The sequence below is a fragment of the Hemitrygon akajei genome, chromosome 32 (genome assembly GCF_048418815.1).
Source record: "Hemitrygon akajei chromosome 32, sHemAka1.3, whole genome shotgun sequence".
In the NCBI taxonomy this organism is placed as follows: domain Eukaryota; kingdom Metazoa; phylum Chordata; class Chondrichthyes; order Myliobatiformes; family Dasyatidae; genus Hemitrygon; species Hemitrygon akajei.
The window spans coordinates 4,017,538-4,037,801 of record NC_133155.1 but is presented as its reverse complement, the minus strand read 5'-3'; the positions used below and the strand labels follow the sequence as shown (position 1 = coordinate 4,037,801).

Here is a 20,264-nt window from a genome sequence, read left to right as displayed (position 1 = left end):
ACACAGCAAGCCTCTCCATCAAGGCTAAGCTAGTCCGTTATCTCAATGACTCCTCTGTGAAAGCAGTGAAAATGTTTTGTTCACTGTAATGTTAAGCCAGTGCAAACTCCTAGTGTAGAAGTTCTGGATGAGACTCTGAAGGACTCTTAATGTCCTTGGAAAAATTTCTGGATGAACTCCTTGAAGTATTTTTCTGGGGGGCGGGGTGGTGGGAGTGGAGTTGAAAGCCAGTCCTCCAGAGTGTCTTCCTTGTCACGATGGCTAAGGGCACAGCCCTCTGGCAAGGCTTAGTTAGCTGGGACAAAGTAAGGAAGACTTATTCTGACGGGATCCTTTCCCTGATAAAACATTTAGCGTGCAGTCTTTTCAGAACAATAACCCAGCTTCATCAGATAGACAGGCAGAAGACATTGTAATAACATCCCTGGTAAAAGCACAAGTACCTGTTAGACTATAATCATCACCTGAGCAAGAGGTCGTAGAGCTGTCTGCGTGATGCTTGACATGACAGGCACCAACAACTGTTGCACAACAACAATGTGATTTCCTGCAACTGAGTCTCACAGAACATCTATGATGCCCTGAAGTTCACCATGACTAGCACATTTAAAAAGACTAAGAACTGGGCTGACCAGAATAACCAGGAGATTCTGGAATTAATTAACCACAAGCATAATGTGCTCCTGGATTGGAAGGTCTTTTCTTTCTTCAAAGCTGTCCAAATGCACCTGAACTTAGACATCCAACACTAAACCCATCACCTAAAGAACAGTACAAAGAACTTAGGAAGGTTGACATCGCACTGACAGCCATGCTGTGGGCAGGTTCTTCAAGGTCAGTTAGAGTCCACATACCCAAGGCCCCATCTCACTGACAGTGAAAATCGGAAGCATACTACCGAGGACAATGAGTCAGTGACCCTGGGTGGAGCAGTGCACTCTCTGGAACAGTGACTTTATCATTGAAATGAGGGCCCTTTACTCCATCTCAAAATAACACATCGCATCTAGTCAATCTGGCACTCCTGCTCAAAATAAACATGTTGTACGTGCCATAACCCGACTGAAAATCAAGTCCTTGGGAGCAGACAGTATGCCAGCTTAATGTCTAAACTCCAGCTAGAGTCAGAGCCATAGAGTACTACAGCACAGAAACAGGCCCTTTGGCCCATCTAATCTCTTCAATGTTGCAATCTGACGTGCATCACCATCTCTGCTGGCAGCTCGTTCCACGCTTGCTCCAGCTTCTGAGTGAAGAAACTTCCTCTTAAATATTTCATCTTCCACCCTTACCCTACGATCTCCAGTTCTAATCTTACCCAGCTTTTGTGGGAAAAGACTGCTTACATTCATCCTATCTATACCGCTGGTAATTTTGTATACCTCCGTCAAATCTTCCCTTATTTTCCACCACTGTGGAGAGCTTGAGTCAGACAGCCAGACTCATCATTCACAGCGACTTACACAAATTGCCAGAAAAACCTGTCAGGACGAGCAGCTTGACATCTTGAGCTGAGAACCTTCATCAGGACTGGAAAGGAAGGGGGAAGAAGCCAGAATAAGGTGGGGGGGGGTAGTGGAAGGAGCTGGCAGGTGATAGGTGAAGTCAGATGGGGGGGGAAGGTAGGTGAGGGGGAAGATGGGTGGGTGGAGAAGGGTGGGGGGATGGTGAGAAGCTGGGAGGCAATAAATGAAAAAGGTAAAGAGCTGAATAAGGAGGAATCTGATAGGAGAGGAAAGTGGATCATGGGATAAACAGAAGGAGGAAGGGTATCTGTGCATTAATGAGCTCATTGCTTCTGCAATCAGAAATGGGTAAAATCATGAATTTTTCCTGGAGCCTCTCCAGGTGAAAACTGCACAGGAGAGGGATGATAAAAGGCTGAGTTCTTATAATCAAACACAGGCTTAGAGAATCTGCAGCAGGAGGAGGCATAAGAAGGCAAGGCTTCTGTCAATAGTCGCGAGGAGTTAGAGAGAGACCCATCAGTACAGGGGAAGGCAGTGAGCAAAATTCATCAATATTGACCCGATGAAAAGCAATGACAAGACACAAGGATGGTTTTGTCCAAAGTGACAGAGTGTGATTGAATAAAGAATGTGTGAAGTGTACTGTGAAATTGATGCTTGACAGGCTGATTGAAAGATTCAGCCCTGTGCTCCACCTTCTATTAACTCATCATTGCAGTGAAGGTGTCCTCCGATTACTGAAGGAGGAGGTGCTGGCTAGAACAAAGGTATTCTGCCTGGGAAACACATTCAGTAAAGATCAAAAATGATTCTGGGGTATATGGAGACAGAGTGTAATGAAAAAAGAAGTCAACAACCCTTAATTACAAAGAATAAAAGTCATGATCTAATTTACCAGGCACAACTATTGGACTAAGAAACAAAGGGAGTTTGGCCAAATGAACATACTGTACTCCTGCAAAGATTGAGGCACATGAAAACTGCATAAGGGCCCAACTAAAATAAAGATTCTAGATTAAATCATCATTTCCCTATGATATTTCCTTTTTTTTTCTTTTTTCTCCCCCTATGGTTGGAGGTTGATATCCTTTAACACGTTTTTATATTTAAAAAAAGTTACCTCGAACAACAAAAAATGCCAGGAAGAAACAAAGAATGCCAAGAAGAACTTCTCAGCAAGGGATCCAGATGACTGAAGTATCTAGATGAACGTGAAACCAACCACAGTGGAAGGCATTCATTCACAGTCACTGCTGGAGTTGATGGACAAGAACTTGGTTGAAATAGAGTTCAGAACCAGACCAGGTCCAAGTGAGAATACTGCTATGTCCTTCTTGGACACACCCTTGGGATCCGGCATGACTTACTTTCACTCCAGTTCTGTTACCAAAGAAGCGAATGTGGAAGCTACTTCCTCTTTCACAGATGGGTGAGGAGCTGTCTTTTGTGATAGATGAGTGGGAAGTTAGTGAAGTGGAATGTTCCCTATATCATTCAAGGTAGCTTTTTATCTGCTCCTGATGTATGGATTCATCCTGATTGCTCATTCTCCATTTTATCTAACTACCCACTCGCCCTAAAAGTTGACTGTTTATTTCCCTCCATTCTGGCTGCCTGACCTGCTGAATTCCTCCAGCATTTCATGTGTGGCAGAGATATGAGAAGTGGTCCTCACTTCTCAGGGTTGGTTTTCTGAGAATGGTGTTGTATAATTGGCAAAGGACCCTCGGGGTACCATGGACATTGTGTACAAGGCCCATCGTCATGTCAAGGATGGCATGGAGCTTGAGTGAGGAGCACTCAGACCCTCAAACACTCTTCACATATTGCAGCTCAGTTACTGCGGTTGGTGAGGTCCAGTCCACTCCTAACTCACCTGCAGTAGGAGCCTCTCATCGCCCACCACAACAGCTTTACTCCAGTCGATGACATCAGAGAACGGCAGCTCCCAGCCATTACTGAGCAGAACTGGAATGCAAGCAGCCTGGGAGAAAGAAAAGACATCAGAAACATAACTGAACCACTGCTATCTTATGTATTTATATTTATTGTGTCTTTATCTTATTGTCTATCTTTGTGTATTGTAAATAGCATTAAACAACTTTGAATCGTCCTCCACTTCCCCTCACATACAAACATTCCTATGTCTAGCATCCCTTTATAGACATATGATTAATTATGTATTTATAGCTAATGTGTTTTTATTATTATTGTGTTCTTTATTTTATTGTGTATTGAGTTGCATCTGATCCAGAGTAACAATTATATCATTTTTCTTTACACTTGTGTATTGGAAATCACACTGAACAATCTTTAATCTTAATTTTCTCGAATTTGGAGCATGGTCCTCAGTCAATGTAAAGAACAAAAGGTGTTTTCAGGTCATCACATATGCTTGGATAAAATCACACAACATTTGTTCTTTTGTATTTTAGAAGCAACCATCCTGAATAACTGACTTCAGACTGAATGGTGGAGCTACCTGGCTTTGACCTGCAGCATGAAATATCATAATTAGATCCGAGAGGAATATGGCTGTTGCAGCCACCTGATTGATACACAAATGGCTTACGAAGGGTTCCACAGCATGTGACTGTGGTACACCTGATTGAACTGTGCACCACACAACAACAGCCTTTCTTCTACTCAAATGAAATTTTGCAGTACTGAAAGAAACTCCAACCAACCTACCAAAAGGACAGTCATTAACAAGGGATTCTGCTCACTGTCATCAATGCGAAATGGAGTATCAATGAAACAGTCTCCGATATTAGCTCCCGAACTTGATAGATTAGGAACTGAAACTTCAATTATTTGTAACTATCACCTTATGGTCTCTTTTATGGTGGGCCATGCGTTTACCAACTCTGCCATGGACAGTTCTAAGCCCAGCTGTGAAAGGAGGAAGGACAGACACAGGGCAAGCAATCCCACCTCAGGAGCTCCATCAATGCTGACAGAAGCTTTGAAGACCTCACTCCTAGGAGAGAAAGGATCTTCGCCTCTATGTCTTTCCTACGAGAAGGGAACCAAAACAATATACAAATACTCTAAGTGTGGTCTCACCAATAACTTATATAACTTCAACATAATGTCCCTACCTGGAACCTCGATGAACACCAGCATGCCAAATCCCTTATCCACCATCTTGTCTACATGCATGGCCACATTCGGCAAACTTTACACTTGTCTGTTCTACATTTGTCAGTGCCCTGCCATTCACTGTACAGGTTTCACCTTGGATTTGACTGTCCAAAATGCATCACCCTACATTCATCTAAATCCAAATTCATTTGCCTTTCCTCTCCCCATCTCATTTACAGATCAAGATCTCTTTGCAATTAACTGTAATCTGCTTCACTATCGAGTATCATCAGCAAACATGCTAATCACGTCAGGTGCCTTTGTGTCCAAGTCATTTACATACATAATCAACAACAGAGGTCTAGGCTTCCAATCCTCCAAGAGAACCACAGTCTTGTTGTGGTTTGGAGGCTTGCATGCCTCAATGACCCAGAGAGCTATGTTTGCTGGAGACAGGGTTTCTGTTTTGACTCTTGGTAGGATCAGCCATGCCAAACAGGTCAAAGGGTAGAGGCCAGGCTAAGAGTGGTCCATGGGTCCTCCAGGTTTGGGGATTCAGCTCAGGGCTGACAATCCTGACTAGTAAAACAAAGTAACAGCAATGAATCCTTCTGCGTGTGAGTGCGACGGTATTCCCGAGTCTCTGCCCAGGACTTGTATGACTGACAGTGGTGAAAACCGAAAGGAAGCCTACTGGCCTAATAATGAAGGAAGCCCTGAACACTGGCGGAGATGAAAGAGTTTCATTGCTACCCCAAACACCAGCAGCAAAATTGCCAGTAAGAAAGAAAAATCCTTCAGTTGGAGAATGAAACTTTAGCCTTCACCCTCTGTTTTCTATCACTGAGCCAATTTTGAATCCACCTCACTAGCTCTCCCTGAATCCTATGTGACCAAACCTTCCAGATTAGCCTCCCATGTGGGACCTTATCAAAGGCCTTATTAAAGTCCATATTGACAACAACCACTGTCCTATCTTCAACTATCCCCACAATTATCTCTTCAAAACACTTCAAAAGATTTGTCAAAGAACGACAAATTCATCATGAGAAAACTCCAAATTAAAGGAGATGATGCTAAAATGCTAACAGAAAGGAGAAGAGAGAAAAAAGCTTATTCAAACTGTTTTTTGTTGAATGTTTTTTTGAGCTTGAAGTGCAGGTTGAAAGGTCATTTCATCACATCACATGACCTTCTACTCTGAAACATCTTGACCCACACACTCATCATTGGCCATCCAAAAATTTCTATCCTGAGTTCCCCACAACTACATCAAATGGTTTGTTACCTAAGTGAATACTTTTTGAAAAACAAATAAACCATCCATCTCTGAGATTTGTGTAATTAATAAACATTTCCGCTGCTGCCTGTAATGGCTTTACATTCTTGTCGTGACTGTGTGGGTTTCCTCCGGGTGCTCTGGTTTCCTCCCACAGTCCCATGATTAGGCTAGGGTCAAATTGGGGTTGCTGGGTGTCACAGCTCGAAGGGCTGCAAGGGCCAGTTCCACGCTCTATCTCAATAAATAAATAAATAGGCTCAAAGAAAATTTTAAGAATACTTCTATAATTAATGCTCATGAGTATTTTATCGGGATTTACTTGAAGCAGAGCCTTAGAGAGTCTTAATCCTTATCTTATAGCACTTTCTTGTTAGTATAGTGGTTAGTATCCCCATTATCATGCAGCAGATTGGGGTTCAATTCTCCGATGGAGAAATGATCATTTTTAGACCACTGAACTCCGTGCCACCTCCCAGGTTTCATCACATATGACGTGCCAGTAGCAGTATACGATTCAACTTGTATCACATACGTATGCACCTTATTATTTGTTAATATATTTGTGGTAATATTACTTCGTGTTAAAAGTTCAAAGTAAATTTATTATCAAAGCACATATATGTCATCATATACAACCCTGAGATTCATTTCCTTGTGGGCATGCTCAGTAAATCTATAGAATAATAACCATAACAGATCAGTGAAAGACTGCACAAACTAGGGCATTCAACCAGACTGCAGGAGACAGCAAACTGTGCAAATACAAAAAGAAAAAGAAGTAATAAATAAATAAGGAGCAAACACCAAGAACATGAGATGAAGAGTCCTTGAAAGGGAAGCCATAGGTTGTGGGAACATTTTGATGATTGGGCAGTTGAGTGAAATTATCTCCTTTTGATTCAGGAGCCTGATGGTTGAGGGGTAGTAATTGTTCCACTGTTATGGTGTGAGCTATATGTACTGTGTTAATCTGGAGGAACATTGTCTTGTTTGGCAGTATATACGTATATGGTTGAATGACAATAAACTTGAACTTAACTTGAATCATTTCTGAGGCACTGGCAATTCTAACCCTACTACGTCAGGACACCACCAGATGACAGTTTTATCAGGAGTGTCATGCCACCCATCCCCGAGAGCAGGGAAATGCCAGGCATCATTTCATTTCAGATTTCTAGTATCTTTAAATTTCAATCTCAGGCAACAGTGTTAGAAATACAGAGGCACTTGAAAAGGTGTTAAACACTTTCTGAGGCGTGAAATTGAGAGATAAGTGCAAGTCGTTTTGGGTCTTCTGAGAGGCTTAAATGAATGGTTAAAATTCTCAGAGAGTGCCAGAACCAAGGCTGGAACTAGGAACTGGGGAATCATGGATCGCCAACACTGGACTCTAATTCCCCTTGTGGAATATGAAGGAGGGAATATTAGGGGGTTGGAAATGGTGGGGGACCCATACAAGAAGTCTGGAACCTAAGATATCAAGAGCTAGAGAGTGAAATATGTACAGATGTTCAACAGAAATGAATGCCATTCTCTAATCAGGTTCAAAGTTTAAAGTAAATTTATTAATAAGCATATGTCACTATATACTGTATTACCTGGAATTCATTTTCTTACTGACATTCACCATAGAACACAGAAATACAATAGAATGAATGGAAGAAATACAGACAGAGTCAAATCAATTTGCAAAATAAGACAAACTGTCCAAATACAACAAAAACAAATAATAAATTAAAAACAAATAAATAAATAATACTGAGAACATGATTTGTAGAGTTCTTGAAAGTGAGTCCATAGGTTGTGGCAACACACACAAAATGCTGGAGGAACTCACCAGGCCAGGCAGCATCTGTGGAAAAAGCTACAGTCGACATTTTCGGCCGAAGGGTCTTGGCCCAAAATGTCAGCTCTGCTTTTTTCCCTAGATACTGCCTGGCCTGCTGAGCTCCTCCAGCATTTTGTGTGTTGCTTGGATTTCCAGCATCTGCAGATTTTCCCTTGTTTGTACATATCAGTTCAGTGCTGAGGTGAGTGAAGTAATCCACATTGGTTCGGGAGCCTGATGTTTGAAGGATTTTAACTGTTCCTGAAGCTGGTGGCGTGGGACCTAAAGCTCTTGTACATTTTTTCCTGATGGTGGCAGTGAGAAGAGAGCATGTTGTTGATGGTGGACCCCAATGATGAACTTTCTTGTGGCAGAGCTCTTTGTACACATGGTAGGGATGGTTTTACCTGTGGTAGACTGGGCTGGGCCAGGTTGGTGAATCCTAAGGTCCCAGAATTAATCTGCAGATGAAATGTTTTTTCTTGGTTGTGTTGGTTGTAGGACAGTTAGCCAGGATATCAGAAGACGCATTTCCACTTTCAGTAATGGATGTGCTGTGAATATTGATGTTACTTTCTTTTAATTTGACTGAAAAATAAAATTAGTCACTGACAATTTCCATTTTCTTACCAGAAAACTCTATCTGCTGCTGAACCAGCAGCAAGTTTCAAAACCACTGCTGTTGAACATTGTGAGCATGCTATGTTGTTGTTGGAATGTGTGGCAACACTTGCAGACTGCCCCCAGCACAACCTTGGGTGTGTTGGTTGTTTAAGTAGATGATGCATTTTACTGTTTTGATGCACTTCTTCTTCTTCTTCTTCTTCAGTCCATCACCCAACTGGAGAATAGGAAGCCAACAGTGTTCTCTGTCCTGGCCCAATAGGACGTTGATCAGCCCTGCCACTTCCACTTTTACCACACACTTCATTTGTCTTTGGTGCGGCAATCCTTCTTCTCCCAGGAATGAGGTCTTTGGAGCTTCTGATGGCCTTTCTGTACCTCTGGGCTTTTGCGTGATGGGGTTGCCAGTCTCACTGTCAACCCTCCATGGTGGAGTTTGTTTCAATGTACATGTAGGTAAATCTGAATCCGAATCATTGACATTTGCAAAGAGGTACAAAATTAAAGACACTTCAGTATCATATATGGGTTTGCTTTGCCCTTCAGAGCAATAATGTTGAGCTACACTCTTTAGAAATCTCTGCTTAGATCCAGCTGAATACTGTAGGCAATGATGGGTGGTATTAAAAATATGGCTAGGATGTAAGAGATTGTTTAGAAGATTTACTAAAATGGTGCCAAAAATGCATAACTTCAGTTATGCAAACAAACTGGGGTCTTCTTTTTTTTTTATTAGTTTTTTAATACATTTTCTACATAGCTACAGATAAAACGACCCCAGATCAAAATGAAGAACATTGATACAGTGCAAAAATAAACATACAATAATAATATGATACAAAGAAAGATAATTGAGAAAGCACCCAAATTGAGGACATGTAAAATTAGTATCCTCCCCAAGCCCCGCAACAAAAAAAACTCCAGACCAACCACAACACAATATAGAGAATATAAATCAGGACAATCAAACCCCCAAAACTGTAAATACACTTAGCAACAGAAGATATTAATGCCTACTACCAAATAAAAAAGAAGAAAAGGAGCTGAAAGCAAGGGACCGAAAAAAAAACCTTAGTTATGAGGAAGGTTATGAAAGTACTCAATAAAAGGTCCCCAGACCTTATGGAACTTTAAATCCGAATTAAGAACTGAATAATGAATTTTTTCGAGGTCTAAGCAGGCCATAATATCGTTAAGCCATTGAGCATGCGTGGGCGGGGCAACATCTCTCCATCTAAGGAGGATTAAACGTCTAGCCAGGAGAGAAGCAAAAGATAATATTCGACACTTAGTCAAACTCAGATGTAAATCTGTCTCATCCCAGAAACCGAACAAAGCAATTAAAGGGTTAGGTTCTAGGTGGTGATTCAGAATATACGATAACGTTATGAAGACATCTTTCTAAAATTTCTCCAAGCTAGGACAGAACCAGTACATATGAATGAGAGAGGCCTCGCCCCTTTTGCATTTATCACAAAGCGGACTAATGTTAGGGTAAAATCGAGATAATTTAGATTTAGACATATGGGCTCTATGAACAATCTTAAACTGTAAAAGGCAATGGCGAGCACAAAGAGAGGTTGAATTAACCGATTTGAGAATCGAGTCCCAAGTCTCATCAGATAAGGAGGTATTTAAATCGTGCTCCCATGCCATTTTAATTTTATCCACAGGGGCATGTCGTAAGGCTGCTAATTTATCACGAATTTGGGGTCTTCTTAAGGGGGAGATTTTCCAGAGGTGCTGAGAAATTTGAAGGCGTAATTAAGAGGAAAAGGTCAGAGTTGTACGATCCTGACTTGTACTTGCAGATTAAATGGTGGAAGGGTGTCAGGAGTGAATTTATTGATATTGATCCTCAGCCTCCAACCTCTTAAAGCCACAATATTTATGGAGCAAATCCAGTTAAGGTTCTGGTAAATAAGACCCCCAAGATATTAATGATAGAGTCTATAAGCAGCAAGGCTGCAGAAGGACTTAGACAGATTAGGAGAATGGGGAAAGAAGTGGCAGATGGAATAAAGTGTTGGGAAGAGTATGGTCATGGACTTTGGTGGAAAGAACAAAAAAAAAGTATAGACTATTTTCTAAATGGTTAACTTGCAGGCTGAGTCGGTGGTGAAGAAGGAAAATGCAATGTTAGCATTCATTTCAAGAGGACTAGAATACAAAAGCAAGGATGTAAGCTGAAGCTTTATAAGGCACTTGTGAGGCCTCACTTGGAGTATTGTGAGCAGTTTTGGGTCCATTATTTAAGAAAGAATGTACTGACATTGGAGAGGATTCAGAGGAGGTTCAGGAGAATGACTCCAGGAATTAAAAGGTTATCACAGAGGAGCATTTGATGGCTCTGGGTCTGTACTGCTGGAATTTAGAAGGACGAGGGGGGTATCTCATTGAAAGCAATTAAATGTTGAAAAGCCATGATAGAGTGGATGTGAAGGGGGATGTTTCCTTTGGTGGAGGAGTCGAGCAGCAGAGGGCACAGCCTTAGAACAGAGGTAGAATGTTCACTTAGAACGGAGAGGAGGAGGAATTTCTTTAGCCAGAGACTGGTGAATCTGTCCTGCCAGAGCATCTCAGCCTGAAATGTCGACTTTACTTTTTCCATAGATGTTGCCTGGCCTGCTGAGTTGCTCTAGCATTTTGTGTGTGTTCAGTGATGAATCTGTGGAAGCTGTGGAGGCCAAGTCACCGGGTGTATTTAAGGCCGAGGTTGATAGGTTCTTGATTTGTCAGGGTGTGAAAGGTTACCGGGAAAAGGCAGGAGAACGGGGTTGCAAGGGAACATGGGCCAGCCATGATGGAACAGGCTGAATGGTCTAAGTCTTCTCCTATCTCTTATGATCTAATGATAAGGTAATTGAACGTCATGAGGAACTGAGTAGATTCTCTCCTGCTACTCTGTGATACAAATGTTACTGGACACTTGGACACTTCAGTGCATACCTTGGTCTCACTGCATATAAGCACGGGCTGCCATAATTGCTAAGGGGTCATGAATTGAACATCATGCAGTCTTCAGCAAGAATCCCCACTTATAGACAATAGACAATAGGTGCAGAAGTAGACCATTCGGCCCTTCGAGCCTGCACCGCCATTCTGAGATCATGGCTGCTCATCTACTATCAATACCCGGTTCCTGCCTTGTCCCCATATCCCTTGATTCCCCTATCCATAAGATACCTATCTAGCTCCTTCTTGAAAGCATCCAGAGAATTGGCCTCCACTACCTTCCGACGCAGTGCATTCCAGACCCCCACAACTCTCTGGGAGAAGAAGTTTTTCCTTAACTCTGTCCTAAATGACCTACCCCTTATTCTCAAACCATGCCCTCTGGTACTGGACTCTCCCAGCATCTGGAACATATTTCCTGCCTCTATCTTGTCCAATCCCTTAATAATCTTATATGTTGCAATCAGATCCCCTCTCAATCTCCTTAATTCCAGCGTGTATTCCACTTCTGACCTTATCATGGAAGGAAGCAGCAAAAAAGGTTGAGCCAAGGACACTGTCCTGAGAAATTCCTGCAATGACTTCCTGGTGTGGGTATGATTGATCCCTGCCAACTGCAGGCAGCTTCCTTTTGACAAAGTTCAACTCCAGCTACTGAGTTCCCTTTGATGCAGCAAACTATTATCTACATTGAAAATGAAAGTGATTTGCGATTGAAAGGCTTATCATAGGAGGAGCATTTGATGGCTCTGGGCCTCTGCTCACTGGAATTCAGAAGACTGAGGAGAGACAAACATGAGGAAATCTGCAGGTGCTGGAAATTCAAGCAACACCCACAAAGTGCTGGTGGAACGCAGCAGGCCAGGCAGCATCTATAAGAAGAAGCACTGTCGATGTTTCGGGCCGAGACCCTTCGTCAGGACTAACTGAAAGGAAAGATAGTAAGAGATTTGAAAGTAGGAGGGGGAGGGGGAAATGCAAAATGATAGGAGAAGACAGAAGGGGGTGGGGTGAAGCTGAGAGCCAGACAGGTGATTGGCAAAAGGGATACAGAGCTGGAGAAGGGAAAGGATCATGGGACGGGAGGCCTCGGGAGAAAGAAAGGGGGAGGGGAGCACCAGAGGGAGATTGAGAACAGGCAGAGTGATGGGCAGAGAGAGAAAAAAAAACTAAATATATCAGGGCTGGGGTAAGAAGGGGAGGGGCATTAATGGAAGTTAGAGAAGTCAATGTTCATGCCTTCAGGTTGGAGGCTACCCAGCCGGTATATAAGGTGTTGTTCCTCCAACCTGAGTGTGGCTTCATCTTGACAGTAGAGGAGGCCATGGATAGACATATCAGAATGGGAATGGGACGTGGAACTGAAATGTATGGCCACTGGGAGATACTGCTTTCTCTGGCAGGCCGAGCGTAGGTGTTCAGCGAAACGGTCTCCCAGTCTGCATTGGGTCTCACCAATATATAAAAGGCCACACCGGGAGCACCGGACGCAGTATACCACACCAGCTGACTCACAGGTGAAGTGTCGCCTCACCTGGAAGGACTGTCTGGAGCCCTGAACGGTGGTGAGGGAGGAAGTGTAAGGGCAGGTGTAGCCCTTGTTCCGCTTGCAAGGATAAGTGCGAGGAGGGAGATCGGTGGGAAGGGATGGAGGGGATGAATGGACAAGGGAGTCGCGTAGGGAGAGATCCCTGCGAAAAGCAGAAGGGGGGGGAGGGAAAGATGTGCTTGGTAGTGGGATCCCGTTGGAGGTGGCGTAAGTTACAGAGAATTATATGTTGGATCCGGAGGCTGGTGGGGTGGTAGGTGAGGACAAGGGGAACCCTATCCCAAGTGGGGTGGTGGGCGGATGGGGTGAGGGCAGATGTGTGGGAAATGGGAGAGATGTGTTTGAGAGCAGAGTTGATGGTGGACGAAGGGAAGCCCCATTGTTTAAAAAAGGAAGACATCTCCTTCGTCCTGGAATGAAAAGCCTCATCCTGAGAGCAGATGCGGCAGAGACAGAGGAATTGCGAGAAGGGGATTGCATTTTCGCAAGAGACAGGGTGGGAAGAGGAATAGTCCAGGTAGCTGTGATTGAGGAGAGATCTCATTGAAACCTATCAATGTTGCAAGGCCTTGACGGAGTGCATGCTGAGCAGATGTTTCTATGGTGGGGGAGACTAGGACCAGAATAGTCTGAACCAGTCTGATCAGCCTTAGAATAGAGGGACGTCCATTTAGAACAGAGAAGAGGAGGAATTTCTTTACCAGAGAGTGGTGAATCTGTGGAATTTGTTGCCACAGGCAGTTATGGAGTCTGAATCATTAAGTATATTTAAGGCATAGTTTCATAGATTATTGATTAGTCAGGGAATAAATGGAGAAGGCAAGAGATTGGGGCTGAGAGGGAAATTGAATCAACCTTGACGGAATGGCTGAGCAGACTCGATGGGCCAAATGGCCTAATTCTGTTCCTATATGTTATGGTCTAATTAAAAGAAAGTGTTCCTTTAAGATTTCCAAAGACTATAGAAATCTGTAAGGTCCCCTTCAAGAGGACGTGGATGCTGAGGGGGCAAAAGCAGCATGCAGAGCTGGGAACGGATGATTTTCTTATGTTAAGAAATTCACAGGAATAGACGTGCAATAATTCTGCTCAAAGGGCTGGACGGCCTGCCCTACCTGTCCCTACTTCCAATCACAAAAGCTGGAAGAGTTATGATGTATGGGAAAAGCAAGCTAAGTTGGCAGTCCAGCAACATAGTGATTACGCTGTTGGTCTGGTGAGCACAAAGACTCACACTCAGGCAGGCTGAGAAGACATTACAAGACAATGTGCAGATCACTTTGTGGAAATTCCTAATGGATCCAAGAAAATAGGTCATCAAGTTCAAGTTTAGTTTATTGCCATTCTACCGTACGCATGTATCCCACCAAATGAAAAATGTTCCTCCAGACCCACGTGTACAACACAGTACATAAAACTCACACACATAACACATAACGTAATATTACCACAAATAATTTAACAAGCAATAAGGCGCATATACGATACAAATTAAAAAGTAAACAGCATAATGACTAGCGCTTCATTCGTGATGAGACCTGGGAGGTAGCAGGGATTTCAATAGTCTTATGACCTGGGGGGAAGAAGCTGTTTCCCATACTAACAGTTCTTGCCCTAATGCTACCATGCCTCCCCTCACAGTGAGGGGAGGTCATAGAGATTATTGAACAATGGGAGGGATCATTGATAATGCTAAGGGCCAGGCAGTGGTGAATCTGTGGAATTTGTTGCCACAGGCAGTGCATGTAGCGCTCCTGATAAATATCTCTAATGGGGGAAGAGAGACCCCGATGATCCTCTCAGTGGTCCTCACAATCCTTTGTAGGGACCACGGGAAGGGAAAGGAGGATTAGGGCAGGGGGCATTGGGTGGGAAATAGGAGGAACTGACTGCAGAACAGTAAGTAAAGGCAACTAAGGAATGAGGCAGTCGAATAATCCTTCAGGATGAAATGGAATCGGTGGGTTAGAGAATAATTGAATTGAATTTATTTCGTACATCCTTCACATACATGAGGAGTAAAAATCTTTATGTTACGTCTCCATCTAAATCTGCAATGTGCAATCATAGTAATTTATGATAATTTATACTAAATAGAACAGTCAATGTAATATAGAGTGCACTCAAGTCAGCATGAGTTCATCAGTCTGATGGCCTGGTGGAAGAAGCTGTCCCGGAGCCTGTTGGTCCTGGCTTTTATGCTGTGGTACCACTTCCCAGATGGTAGCAGCTGGAATAGATTGTAGTTGGGATGGTTTGGGTCCCCAGTGATCCTACGGGCCCTTTTTACACACCTGTCCTTGTAAATGTCCTGAATCATGGGAAGTTCACAACTACAGATACATTGGGCTGTCCACACCACTCTCTGCAGAGTCCTGCGATTGAGGGAGGTACAGTTCCCATACCAGGCAGTGATGCAGCCAGTCAGAATGCTCTCAATTGTGCCCCTGTAGAAAGTTCTTAGGATTGGGTGCCCATACCAAACTTCCTCAACTGTCTGAGGTGAAAGAGGTGCTGTTGTGCCTTTTTCACCACACAGCTGGTGTATACAGACCATGTGAGCTCCTCGGTGATGTGCATGCCAAGGATCTTGAAGCTGTCTACCCTCTCAACCCCAGATCCATTGATGTCAATAAGGGTTAGCCCATCTCCATTCCTCCTGTAATCCACAACCAGCTCCTTTGTTTTTGCAACATTGAGGGAGAGGTTGTTTCCTTGACACCACTGTGTCAGAGAGATGACTTCTTCCCTGGAGGCCACCTTGTTATTGTTTGAGATAAGGCTAATCAATGTAGTGTCATTGGCAAATTTAATTAGCAGATTGGAGCTGTGAGTGGCGATATAGTCATGGGTATACAGGGAGTAAAGGAGGGGACTCAGTACACAGCCCTGAGGGGCTCCTGTATTGAAGGGTCAGAGGGGTGGAGGTGAGGGAGCCCACTCTTACAACCTGCTAGTGATCTGACAGGAAGTCCAGGATCCGGCTGCACAAGGCAGGGTCAAGGCCTGTCTTGAACTAAAGGAGAGAGGGAGAGGGAGAGAGAGAGAGAAAACAAAACACACACACACACACACACACACACACACACACACACACACACACACACACACACACACACACACACACACACACACACACACACACACACACACACACACACACACACACAAAAAACACCCTGCTCCCTCCCCCCACCACCATTGTGTTACCTGAAGAGATTCTAGAAATCGGAAAGAACCCAGTCTTCTCCCTCTAGGAACAAGGCAGAAAGTGGAATTGTGCAGCAGTTCCTGATAGTCATACCTAGGGGTTAAAGACCAAAGCATACCAAATTAGGTTCTTAACTCTCAGTTGCATGGGTCACACTTACTTTAACAAAAAAAAACTTGTGCCAATGCCCTGGTTCTCTGACAACTCTGCACCATTCAATTTCTGATATTTTATATTTTCCCCCACTTTGGGGGGGCTACATTTCTGCTGCCAAGCCCATGAAATCTGGAATCATCTATTAAAACATTCCTGCTTCTCTTTCATTCCTTGATACTCCTTTAACCCTTAAAGCTGTGAAACAAACCAGAAAAAGTTGGCAGTGCAGCTGTGGAAAGAGAAGCAGAGTTAACAGTTCAGGTGGAATACATTTCATATTTCAAAAATGGCTGTGAAGGGATTCTCAAGGACAAGACAGACACTTCATAAATTCAACAGTTTCTTTTTAATGACATACAGTATTTTCACCATCTGCTTACCCACTTGTTAATGTCCCTTCCTGAACCCTTCTCTCATTTTTAAAGACGGTCCTCAAAACCTATCTCTTTGGTTGAGCCGTTTTCAGCCATAATAATATCGAGTGTCAAGTTTTATTGCAAAGTGCCTTGAAATGCTTTACCACATAGTTATTAAATGAATACATGATGTTGTGGTTTGAGTTTTGTAATATATCCTCAGTATAAAAGGTTCAAGTAACTCATTGATCGGATGGACCCCACAGTGAGTTAGAGATACAGCGTAGAAAGGTCCTTCTGACCCTTCAAGCTGCACTGCCCATTTAACCCCGAACTAACCACGGGACAATTTACAATGACCTACTAACCAGTTCGTCCTTAGACAGTGGGAGGAAACCAGAGGACCCGGAGAAACCCCGCGTATTCCATGGGGATGCTGTACAAATTCCTCACAGGTGACGTCAGAATGGAACGCCGAACTCCGGCGGCACAAGCTGTAATAATGTCGCGCTAACCGCTACGTTACCATGGCGCCAAAGTCAGACAGTTCCATTCAGGCTCTCCCGCTGACCATTTGGGTGGGAGTAAGAGGGGAGGCTGGGGTAGTGCTACGAACTGGTGAAGGTGATGAGGGTGAGGGAAGGGGTCTTGAAGCTCAGGAGGCAGAACCAGGTGTGGAATTGTCAAACTCGTGTTGAACATCTAAAGATCGAATGCCATCCGTTCTGTTTAAGTAGGGAGTCCTCCTCCATAATCCTGACTGCAGTTTATATACCACCAGCGGCTGACATTAATCAAATACTCGTGATATTGCATGATGCCATCTCCAAATTAAGAAACAGTCCAATCTGACACATTTCAAATCATAGTCGGGGACTTCAACCATGCTTCTTGAAGAAATCCTTGTCCAATTACCATCAGCATATAACCTGTAGCACCAGAGGTCCCAACATAGTAAACCACTGTTTCACTAAGGAATGCCTAGCGTTCCATGCCCAGATCGCATGTTGGTAAATCTGATCACTTGGCTGTCCTTCTCATACTTGCAGACAGGCAAAGTCTAAAGAGATTAGGACAACAACGAGGTGGTTGCTGAAGACAGAAGAGCAATTACAGGATTGTTTTGAGTTGGTGGATTAGACCATATTCAAGGTCTCATCTGTGGATCTGAATGAATACACCAGGGTTGTAAAGGACTTTATTAAAACAGTTGAAGACGATTGTGTCCCCACTGAAATCATTCAGAGTCTTGCTCAAGCAGAAACCCTGGATGAACCATGAGATCACAATCTGCTGAGGGCAGGAGCAGAGGCACTCAAGTCTGCTGATCAAGAAGGTTACAAGAGGCCCAGGTATGATCTCCAGAAAACCACCTCACGGACAAAGTGGCATTTCCAGACTAAACTTCAATCATTGAAGGATGCTCGACAATTATGGCAGGGCTTGAATGCTATCACCTCTTATAATGCTTTTGAATGCTGACCCATGACTGTGCTGCAACACACAGCTCGAACCACATCATCAGGTTCGCCGATGACACAACCGTGGTGGGTCTCCTCAGCAAGAACGATGAGTCAGCTTATAGAGAGGAGGTGCAGCGGCTAATGGACTGATGCAGAGCCAACAACTGTCTCTGAATGTGAACAAAACAAAAGAGATGGTTGTTGACTTCAGGAGGGCATGGAGCGACCACTCCCCGCTGAACATCGACGGCTCCTCGGTAGAGATCATTAAGAGCACCAAATTTCTTGATGTTCACCTAGCAGAGAATCTCACCTGGTCCCTCAACACCAGCTCCATAGCAAAGAAAGCCCAGCAGCGTCTCTACTTTCTGCGAAGACTGAGGAGAGTCCATCTCCCACCCCCCATCCTCATCACATTCTACAGGGGTTGTATTGAGAGCATCCTGAGCAGCTGCATCACTGCCTGGTTCGGGAATTGCACCATCTCGGATCGCAAGACCCTGCAGCGGATAGTGAGGTCAGCTGAGAAGATCATCGGGGTCTCTTCCCACCATCACAGATATTTACACTACACGCTGCATCCGCAAAGCAAACAGCATCATGAAGGACCCCACGCACCCCTCATACAAACTCTTCTCCCTCCTGCCGTCTGGGAAAAGGCACCGAAGCATTCAGGCTCTCGCGACCAGACAGTGCAACAGTTTCTTCCCCTAAGCTATCAGACTCCTCAATACCCAGAGCCTGGACTCTACTGAACCTGAACCTGAGTAAGCCTGAACCTCACTGCCCTATTGTCCTGTTTATTATTTATTGTAATGCCTGCACTGTTTTGTGCACTTTATGCAGTCCTGGGTAGGTTTGTAGTCTACTGTAGTTTTTTTCTGTGTTTTTTACGTAGTTCAGTCTAGTTTTTGTACTGTGTCATGTAACACCATGGTCCTGAAAAACGTTGTCTCATTTTTCCTATGCACTGTACCAGCAGTTATGGTGGAAATGACAATAAAAGTGGCTTGACTTGACTAATGTAAAATCAAGCGACAAAGGCGACAGCAGGGTTTCGCTTCCAGATGAGCTCAACGCCACTTTGAACATCAGACAAGGAGGGACCATCATGAACTCTCACAGTGCCCGATGATCACCTGATTTCAGTCTCTGAGGCCAATGTGTGAGGGCGATCCCATGAAAATCGTCCAGGGTATTGGCCATGACCTGTGCCGGACCGTTCACTGAGATTTTTAACCTCTCACTCGGGCAGTCTGAGCTATCTGCCTGCTTCAAGCAGATCTCACTTATACCGGTGCCTAAGAAGAATGTGGTAACCTGCTTCAATGACTATCATTTGCTAGCACTGACATCTACAATGATAAAGAGTTTTGAGAGGTTGGTGATGAAACGTATCAACTCCTGCCTGAGAGCAACTTGGAAATGCTCCAATCTGCCCACCGTTACAACAGATCCACAGCAGATCTCATCTCATTGGCTCTTCACTCAACCCTGGAACATCTGGACAGCACTGATACATGCATCAGGATACTCTTCATCGATTACAGCTCGGCACTCAATACTATCCTCCCCTCAAAACTAATCAGTAAGCTTCAAGACTTTGTCCTCAATACCTCTTTGTACAACTGGATCCTGGATTTCCTCACTTGCAGATCCCAGTCAGTTCAGATTGGCACCAATCTCCATCAGCACAGGTGAACCATAAGGTTGTGTGCTTAGTCCCCAGCTTTACTCATTTTTATACTTATGACTGTGTGACTAACCACAGCTCCAATGCCAAATTCAAACTTGCTGACAACACCACTGCTGTAGGCCGAATCATAGGTGATGATGAATCAGCATATAGGAGGGAGACTGAAAATCTGGCTGAGTAATACCACAGAAAACAACCCCATAACATCAACAAGACCAAGGAGCTGATTACTGACTTCAGGAGGAGGAAACCAGAGGTCCATGAGCTGGTTCTCGTTGAAGGATCAGAGTTGGAAAGGGTCATCAACTTTAAATGTCATTTTGGAGGACCTGTCATTTGGCCCAGCATGCAAGTGCAATTATGAAGAAAGAAACTGTACAAACGCAAAAAGAGAGAAATAATATGAATAAATTAATAAGAAACAAGTATCGAGAAAATGAGATATAGAGTTCTTAAATGTGAGTGCATAGGTTGTGTGAACATTTCAATGATGGGGCGTGTGAACATTTCAATGATGGGGCAAGTGAAATTGAGTGAAGCTAAACCCTTTGATGGTTGAGGGGTAATAACTTCCTAAACCTGGTGGTGTGA

The 20,264-nt window shown here is 43.8% G+C and overlaps 1 protein-coding gene across 1 annotated transcript in view; it reads right to left on the bottom strand.

The window, feature by feature from the left end:
• Nucleotides 1-20,264, bottom strand: part of LOC140719730 (exostosin-1-like) — a 331,105-nt gene that overhangs the window by 65,698 nt on the left and 245,143 nt on the right. The window contains exons 2-3 of the mRNA XM_073034553.1: nucleotides 16,002-16,095; nucleotides 3,346-3,453 (exon numbers count right to left, since the gene is read on the bottom strand). Of these exons, the coding sequence (XP_072890654.1) occupies nucleotides 3,346-3,453; nucleotides 16,002-16,095 (202 nt within the window). The remainder of the gene's footprint in view (nucleotides 1-3,345; nucleotides 3,454-16,001; nucleotides 16,096-20,264) is intronic.